The sequence below is a fragment of the Cherax quadricarinatus genome, chromosome 33, assembly GCF_038502225.1.
Source record: "Cherax quadricarinatus isolate ZL_2023a chromosome 33, ASM3850222v1, whole genome shotgun sequence".
Classification (NCBI taxonomy): domain Eukaryota; kingdom Metazoa; phylum Arthropoda; class Malacostraca; order Decapoda; family Parastacidae; genus Cherax; species Cherax quadricarinatus.
The window spans coordinates 21703104-21712465 of record NC_091324.1 but is presented as its reverse complement, the minus strand read 5'-3'; the positions used below and the strand labels follow the sequence as shown (position 1 = coordinate 21712465).

Here is a 9362-nt window from a genome sequence, read left to right as displayed (position 1 = left end):
CTGTTCTCAATATGTAAGATAAGATAAGATAAGACTTTGTTCGGATTTTTTAACCCCGGAGGGTTAGCCATCCAGGATAACCGAAGGGCAATACGTCATCGAGGGACTGTCTGCCTTATTTCCATTGGGATCCTTCAATCTTGTTCCCCAGGGTGCGACCCATACCAGTCGACTAACGCCCAGGTACCTATTTACTTGTTAGTTGAGCGTGGACAGCCCAATGTTTCCACCTCTGTCAGAGATCGAACCATGGACACTGTGTGTGAGACGAGAGCGGTGCCTACCAGGCCACGGGCATATAGATTAGAATGGTCTCACACTGAGCATGTTACTACAGTGTGACTATTATACAGAACAAGGTAGCGTATTCAAGATTGTTAAACATAAAAAGTGGCTGGTACGGAGGGATGCAGTAAAGCACCCGCTCTGGGTAGGAGCGGCCCTATAAAGCACTGGCTCGCCCGGAGGGCCTCCTGGCCACACCTCTCCCTAACACGCACCTTCAGATACTGCACGACCACACTGCTGCCCTCGTGTTTGCTGGTAGGAGCCCCGAGGCGGTGCGTTCTTGGCATTCTCAGCCCTTCACCTCACACATGATCCTCGCAGGAACCTCACATCGCCCGCCGCCCGTTCCCTCAGATTTCACTCATATATAACGGATCTTGGTTGAGGTTTATTTATCATTAAACATGACAAGTGTTTCCTGACGAGGGTCTTTGTAAGATGATGACCCGTAACTGGTTAAGCATCCGAGGGCTTCCTTATGAATATGATAATTACCTGTTCTTAACCTGTCGAGGAAACTTTAGACATTTCGATCCTTCCTCGATCATCAAGACGCAAAAAACTATCTAAAATTCCTCTCCAAATTGTGGGTTAGTTTTAAATTGTTGCAGCTATGGTGTTTTTGCAGCTACAGTATTGTTGAAGCTACGGTATTATTCCAGCCACGATAGCGCAACTTTTATTCCTCCATTTGATGGTTCCGCAGATCATAGGCAACTTTCCCCTCCTCCCCATCCCGTCTCATTAAAGATAACCCAGAGAAATTTTTCTTCTCCAGGTATGGAGTACAACACACAACTTTGTGATATGTTGTATTTGGTAATGACTAGGAGGAAATGTATCTGATCAATTTATTTTGTATGCAACTTATCCACATTTTGCTACCTAAATTTTTGGACGTGGTACTCATTGTCAAGTTTTTAATGCTTTCAGTGTTTTAAACCCCATTTTCTTTATTTTAGGTTAGGTTTGATTACATAAGGTTAGGTTAAGTTGGGTAGATTTGGTTACGGAAACGTATACAAATTTAACACCAAACAAGGAAGTTAAATAAACCGCGATTAATCTAACAAAGATGTAGCAGAGAAAAAACAAGCAGTGTACAAATATGAACGTTGGTCACTCGTGAGGCGAGGATGAGCACCAAACAGCAGTCTCCAGAGACTCGAACGATATGTACACCAAGAAATGTATGCTTCTCAGTGTATGTACAGAGAGCCTACTTTACTCAGTATTTTAGAAATTAAAACATTCTTGATTGGTAGTGAATAGGCTCCATGCAGCCTTACTGATCCTCGTTTAGTAGTAGCCTTCGAATACAATTAAAAGAAAAAGAGAAGGCCAGAGCTTGCTACCGCCTGCAGCTCATGAGACTGCCATTCCCACGAGCCCCCCTGGGGTGGGGAAGGTGGCAGACCAGAGGCCTAGTTTCTCCCTACGAGCCCTGTAAGGGCGGGGAATGGGGCTAGGCCTGGGGACAGCTGGCCTCAGAAGATGAGGAGGTACTTGTATCTCCTCCCATGGCAGACATAGGTCTCAGGCACTCCCAAGACAGGGAGCCAGGGTCGGGTCACCATCTGGAAAAGACCCAGGCCGGGAGGGTACCGGCGAATCAAGAATACCATTAACCAACCAGCAGACCAGAGACACAGACTGGAGCAGCAGCGTTCCTATCTACAAGCTACTCAGACACCCACCTGGCAATCATCTCAGGAGTGGAGGTAATACCAGACACCTTGCAAGCATTAGATTTCTAAGTCTAATATCTGATGGGACCTCGTCTGTCAAGGAAAAATCAGGACCACTCCTATGAAGATGACATCAAGCTGGACCTTACCTGTTATGACCTCCCTTCCCAAGGTGTTTCCTGTACAAGTGTCAGGTGTTGGTATGTTCGTGTTGAGTACCATATAGGGCCAACAACATCTTACCTCATCACAGGAACTCCCACGCAGTGTGACCTGTCCAAGACCATGGTGAACCTGCAATCATCACTCATGATGAGCAAGACATATGAGCAATACTTAGGTAAGTTTATCGTCGAAATGTTTCGCTTGTCCAGCAGACTTCTTCAGTCAAATATAGCCAATTGTAACACTGAAGCTGTTAGAAGTGGGAAGGTAAAATTGAGATGATTAATCCCTCGGCCTTGAGGGTAGTCAGTTCCTTAGCCTAAAGCAGAGGTATGAGGCCAGAGATATATACTAGAGCTAGATGTGAAATGTAGCAGCTTAGTGGTAATGCACAGGCGAGTACACTTATTAAGTCCAAGATCAACTTACCTGGAAAAGTTGAGCTGTTGGCGGTTTATTTGTCAGCAAACAGGGCAAGCGTCTCCTGTCATGTTGTTTCCTTAGATAATCCGTTACTGGTTCAAGTATATGGTGACCTACCGGAGGTGCGTTTTACACCGCATAAAAAAAAGAGGATCACTAACTCACAGAACGGGTAAGGTTGAAACCCACGAGCAAGCCGGTCCTAAAAGTGGCAGGCCTGAGCACCGGTATGCCAGTTTTAGGATTGGCTTATCATGGGTTCAAATCTCACTCGTTCTGTGAGTTGTTAAAATCATGTTATTATGATTTCGTGAGTCAATTCTATGCCTAGTAGTATACTAAGATGTCAGCTAGTCAGTTTGTGCGGAGAATATTTTTTGGTCTAATTATGGATGAAATTGCGAAATATTATTGTAGACAGTATTGGCCAGCTAGGCAGTAATTAACTCTAAATACACGACACTAAATAACGCATTACAAAAGAAATTAAGTACAAAGAAAAGTGGAGGAATATCATCCGAGGAAAGGACACACCCTCGTTTTAACAGAATTTTATATACTGCATTATGTCATAAATGTTGCATAAACTTTAATGTTGAAAATAAAGCTGAATTCATGATAAAATAAGTGATGAAATTGAGAAATAATTATTGAAGAAAACCAAGGAGGTGGATGTTGGTAGAGAGTTGTGTGCTTAAACAAAACAAGGTAGAAGCGACCATTGTGTTCATCTTGGTGTGATACATTAGATTTTTCATCCCCAGAAATCTTAGAAATTGTGCATCATCGCATGTGATGCGCTGTACATGTTATGTTAATGAGATCCAGTAACCCGGTTACAGTACGCAGAAGCAGACTTCAGCAATGGATCAGCAGATAACACCGAGAGAGGAGGATAAACCAGTAACCCTGTTACCACACAATCAGGAAACATGGTATGCCATCTCGTCACGATAAGGTGTCTTTTGTTTTAGTGGGTTACGAGGCTCTGTGACATCAGAGTGCAGTTAAATTTATGAGATATTTAAATTTATTGACCTCTCTGCCCACGTGAATCCGAAATATTATCATATAAACCTCGTACAGTCCACCAGGTTCTTACGTTCCTCATCCCTCGAGGGACGTTCCCTGGCGCTGGTGAGGGGCTCTTGATCTAGGGATTTAGATCTGTGCTCCAGTTCTCTGAATTGAGCCTGAATACCTTCCATCCCCCCCTAGGCACTGTATAATCCCTACGAGTTTAGAGTTCCCCATAATACTAATAATAATAATAATAATCTTACATTCCTCAGGCTCTATGTGACTGAGTTTAGCACTTCCTCCAGATTAAAATGAATGCTAATTATTATTATAATAAAAAAGAAGCGCTAAGCCACAAGGGCTATACAGCGCTGAATGAATACTAAACTCAGATAAGTAATTGTTCAGTTAACCGAGCTTTCATTATTCTTTAATGTAATTATGTGTTTCCCCATATAATTAACTAGTTAGTAAGATGAAACAAGTTGATACTAGTGGACTCAGTAGAAGTTTGAAGTACGATACAGTATTTCCAAAATCTACTCTCTCCAAGAGGTGTATGAACACTATGAATTTAGCACTCCCCCTGATAATAATAATAATAATAATAATAATAATAATAATAATAATAATAATAATAATCCACCGGTATTGGATTAAAGGGGGGAGGGGAAGACGAGACGACCTGGACGCCCATACAAAAGGGAACCAATCTGGATGGAAAAATATTATGCTGATGGATCATTGATATTACACATACACAAACATACATACAAAATACAAACATACATGCATACCAATACGGTTTTAATAGCAGGAGCCCACACAAGTTGCCTGCCTGGGGTTCTCCAAGTTAGTTGCCTAGAACCCCCACAAGTTGCTTGCCCAGAGGGCCTCCACAAGATGCTTGCCCAGAGGGCCTCCACAAGATGCTCATCCTGGGCCATAGTAACTCTTAATCCTGTACTAATCTCGCCCTACCATCACCAAGTTCTCTCCGCATGTGGTCATCTTGTGAGCTGATGCGGAAACGTATTTGGTACAAGTAGAAATTTAAAAAAAAATCGTCAATAAGCCTTGGACGACGAGGAGCTGTATATTGAGAGCTTACTGTAATGCATAAAAAAATGAGTAAATTATATCCTAGTTCTCATGTAATGCCACTTTCTTCCCACAAACCCACCATATGCGGCTCTAAAGTCACATCGCATAGAGCCTTTGATACCTTTGACATGCCTTTGATTTGTTTCGAGTCTTGAGCTAGCTTCGTCTGTTGCCTGATCAACCAGGCTGTTGCTGTTGGCGGCCGGCTAGCCTACATATCCATCACAGCCTGGTTGATCTTCCTCCAGATGAAGATACTTGCCCAGTTTTCTCTTGAAGACTTCTACACTTGTCCCAGCAGCCTCTGGCTTTTTTTTTATTAAAAGGGACTTTAATATCTTGAAGCAAAGTATGGGTTATTTTAATAATGATACGGATTAAATTATGAAAATATAGTCCCAGGAAAAAGTATATTAAAGCAACCATCAGGTTAGGAACACTGCGAGGAAAATTATAACCTCGGCCGGGACAATGACAGGTTGGATGATGAGAATTTTAAACTCATTGTCACAGTGTTTGCTCTCTAATCTATATTATTATTATTCCGTTTATTATAATTACTATTAATATTGCTATTGTTATTGCTATTATTATTATTGTTATTGTTATTGCTATTATTATTATTGCTATTATTATTATTATTATTATTATTATTATTATTATTATTAATTGAAAGCTTACTACAGTAATAACTACACGGGCAGCAGCACACTGTAGTGGATTCAATGTAAAAAATTTATTCATTTAATCACAAAATTATATTAAGGCTTCACCCGAAGGAGAATGCATTTCTCTCAAGTGTTGCATGCCTAGTGCAGAGCGAACCATTATGTAGAACACCTTTCGCTCAACCCATCTCTAAGAGCCAAACGTAATCTAAATAAAGATCTTTGCACCACACAAAATCCCGCCGCTCAAATGTTTCACGCCTATTTATAACATTCCTTTTACGTAGAGAAGCACTTCGTCATAGTTGGAGTTTCCCTCCAGTCCTTGCAAGAGAAGTTTAGTGTACATACGTGTAGTGTGAGGCCGGAGATAAGTGGCAACCAGTCGGTACCTCGCGAGTCCGGGACCGACCACTCAGTTGATCTTGGCATGTGGAGGAGTTAGGACATGCTGCTCAACATGGCGGCCCCCATTCGATTAATAGTCTGTATGTTCTGCGTGTGCACGTTTAGCGTGGTATTCTCGTTTAACTTAGAACCCAGGATTCCCATTGTCAAGAAAGGCTCGGCTCACTCCCATTTTGGGTATACCGTGGCCCAGCATCAGAGCGTCGGACCAGGAGCTACTGTCCCTCTGTCTTGGTGAGTTGAATGCTCGTCCGGTTATATTTCCTTGTAATATATGTTTTGTTCCTGTTTATTTGAGGGAAGTCTTATGTGAAGTTGTGAGACCGGATTCTGTGCCAGAGGAGGTATGTTCTCTCCCGAGGATGCTGCTAAGATGTCTTTAAAAAATTTGCGCGCCGCAGATATAGCCCTGAATTAATTGATATTAAAATTTTATTATGATTAGATTATGATAAATACGGCAATTAACAGCGAAAGAGTTATTTAATAAGTTAAAGCTTAGTGAGTGTCGTGTTGAGGATCAAGATCAGTAGAATATCGTTCCCGGGAAGATCAGTGTAGTTGAACATCTTCACCGGGAAGGTCAGTAGTAGTTTGTCCTCAACTCATTGGTTTTCAAAACCATTTATCACAGAAGTATTATAGTTGGGTGTCTTCACCGCGAAGATCACTGTAGTTGTCTTCACTGCGAAGATCAGAGTAGTTGAGTGTCTTCACCTGGAACATTGTGGTAATGTCTTGAATATTGAGAAGATCGGTATACCTGCGTCGTGTTGAGGATTAGGAAAATCAGTGTAATTGTGAGTTATATTGACTGGGAAGATCAGTGTATCTGAGTTGTGTCGGGAACCGGGAAGATCAGTAAAACTGTGAGTGACGTTTGAGGACCAGGAAGATCAGAGTTGATATTTAATTAAAGAACCACCTTAGGAGGCCCTCGTTTATTCAAATTTCAACTAGCACACAGGTAACCACTGGGAATGTGGCCTTGAAAATGCGTTTTAGCCCAGGAATGATTGTTCTTTTATTATGCTTTTGACGCAGACCATTTCCGTGCGGCCAGCAGTAACAGCCTGGTTGATCAGGTCCTGATCCACCGGGAGACCTGGTCGTGGACCGGGCCGCGGGGGCGTTGATCCCCGGAATACCCTCCAGGTAAACTCCAGGTACCCCCTACCATAGGATCGGCACCACTTAATTAACGGGTCGTCTTATGATTAAAAGCCTATATGTTATTCCCCAAAGAAGAAACAACACCTCAGTGCAGGAACAGGGTTTGACGCAACCCAGGGTCTCTGGCTCATCATATCACTTGTGTGCTGTACGTGATGAGCATGAAGCTACAAGGTGTGGTGAACCAGGTGTGTGTGTATATATGTGTGTGTTTGGATGGGTGGTGAGCGGAGGGCGGTAGCACAGTGAAAGTACCAATCTTAAGTTACCACACACTAGCCATGACCCATGCCCTCCCCCCCTCCCCCCGAGCCAAAGGAGGCACTGATCTAACCTCCACTCTCAGGGGTCAATTGTTTCGTGTGACCACTATCAAGCTAGGTGTCTCAAGAGGAAAGGTGTTTTCCATTTTTATTTCCGCCATATACCATCACAAGCCGACGTTTGCATGCGTGCGTATGTCTACAAATGTCGTGGGGTCCACGTTTAGAGCAGGATTGCAGCATTAATGTCAGTGAATGTTTCGCAACACATTTATGAATGTTTTATAAGAGCAAATAAGGGGCCCAGAAGGCCAAGGAGTTGTTTCTAGTTATTTTTGTACTGGTGACCAGTGATTACCTTGTAGGAGCCTCGTTGATTGTGACTACTGGTGCCAGGGTTTTCCTTGTAACTCAAATGACTTCTGTAGCCGAGATTCAGCGATTGTGTAGTCAAGCTAAGCATAGATAAGCTTTCACACAGATGACAAACGCGACCTCGACTCAGCCTTACCCCCCCATCCAAGGGGGGCGTTTGCACATCTGGTCTTGTCATCGGGCCACACGCTAGTACGCATGTAATTAAGTAGGTTTCTCCCTTTTATAAGACACAGCATGTGCATATCAAAGAACTCTTGTGACTGAGTTAGTGTGATGGTAATAAAATGCAGGTGTGGAGAGGGCCGTCTATAAAGGTTCCAGAGGGTGGAAGATGGTGGGCGAGGTGTGAGTGGGATGAGAGTCAAGGCTATACTAACGTTTAGTTAGTGTTGTGTTAGGTGTGTTGTATTTGTGTGTGTGCATTCTTGTGTGGGTATGCATTTTGTAGGTGTGCTGTGTGTACATGTGTGAAGGTGTGTTATGTGTATATGTATGTTTCATGTATATCAAAGGTAAAGGTAGGGGTGTGTTTTAAGTGTTTTGTATACGTACGTAAGTGTTGTGTATTGTGTTGCGCATGCTTCTGTGCCAGTGTGTTGTGTATGCCCGTGCGTGTTAGACATTGTATGTGTTTATGTACATGTTTCTCATGAGTGTTGTGTACGTGTTTTGCATGCGCGTGTTGTATGTGCGTGCATGTATTGCTTATACGCGTGACTCCGCATTGTCTCCTTTAGTTTGCTGGGGTCCGGGCACTAGTGGAGGGATGTGAAGTCATCTATTCTTAAGCTCTTTAACCTTTTTGTAGCAAGAGATTGAACGTTCACACAAGTATTGGGGTAGCGGCACTAACCGTTGTGATCCACATTAGGGCCAGACGATTACCTCTCATAACACAAGGTTTTGTATTGGGTGCTTCCTGCGTGTCGGCGCTACCCATGTAAAAATCATGCATGCATACACTGTGACAGGTATACAAATTTAAACGTTGTGTGGGTTTGCAGACACCGCACTGTCACATTTTTTTTATTTGACTGTTTGTGGATAAATATACATTTCTATAGTTTTATGTAACCTGCTCTAACCTTCTCTAACTTAACGTTAAGAAAACAGTATACAGCGTGTCCAGCTGTGGTGAACATTTAGAAATTAACGCTGGAAATCACGTAATAAAATGAATATTGCAAAATGAGGAAAGATTTGGTTACACTGTGGCTTTGAAGAATATATTCACAAGTTACTATTGGCAGCTATGACAAATTAAGTTATACGTACTACTTGAATAAACATGATGCAATAGGTTAACCTTTCTTTAGGGTTTTGGTGCTATTATTTGATGTGATTTCCTGAAGGATACCTGAAAATGTTTTCGGGGGTTAACGCCCCCCATAACCTGGGCCCAGACATTGCCCCCAGATGGACCAAGGCCTGATCTACTAGGCTGTTACTGTGGCTGCAAGCAGTGTGGTAGTGCATTAATAGAGCAGATTTATGATGTCTTATATTACACGACACATGTGCGAACTTGGTTCTTCCCAGGCCAGGTTACAGTGTACTTGTTTAGAGATAGTTGCCCCTCAAGCGGGGGTGTCTTAAAGCTGGCGAAGGATTCTTGTCCCAAGGAATTGGAGCTGCCTTTCCGTTCCTCAAATCAAATCTGATTGACTCCCCATTTTCTAGGAGTTACATGGTATTTACGGGGTTAAAGCTTCCCATAAATATAATAATCATAATTATAATAACTAGAGATGGCTATGATACATTTAGTTTAGGCTAAGACATTT

General features: G+C 42.5%; 1 protein-coding gene across 2 annotated transcripts in view; it reads left to right on the top strand.

Annotated features, from left to right (window-relative positions):
- Nucleotides 1-5720: 5720 nt before the first annotated feature.
- LOC128693994 (uncharacterized) overlaps nucleotides 5721-9362 on the top strand; it is a 345009-nt gene continuing 341367 nt past the window's right edge. For both annotated transcript variants that reach the window (XM_070090910.1, XM_070090909.1), the window contains exon 1: nucleotides 5721-5998. In XM_070090910.1, coding sequence (XP_069947011.1) covers nucleotides 5805-5998 — 194 coding nt within the window. In that variant the 5' untranslated portion in view covers nucleotides 5721-5804. The remainder of the gene's footprint in view (nucleotides 5999-9362) is intronic.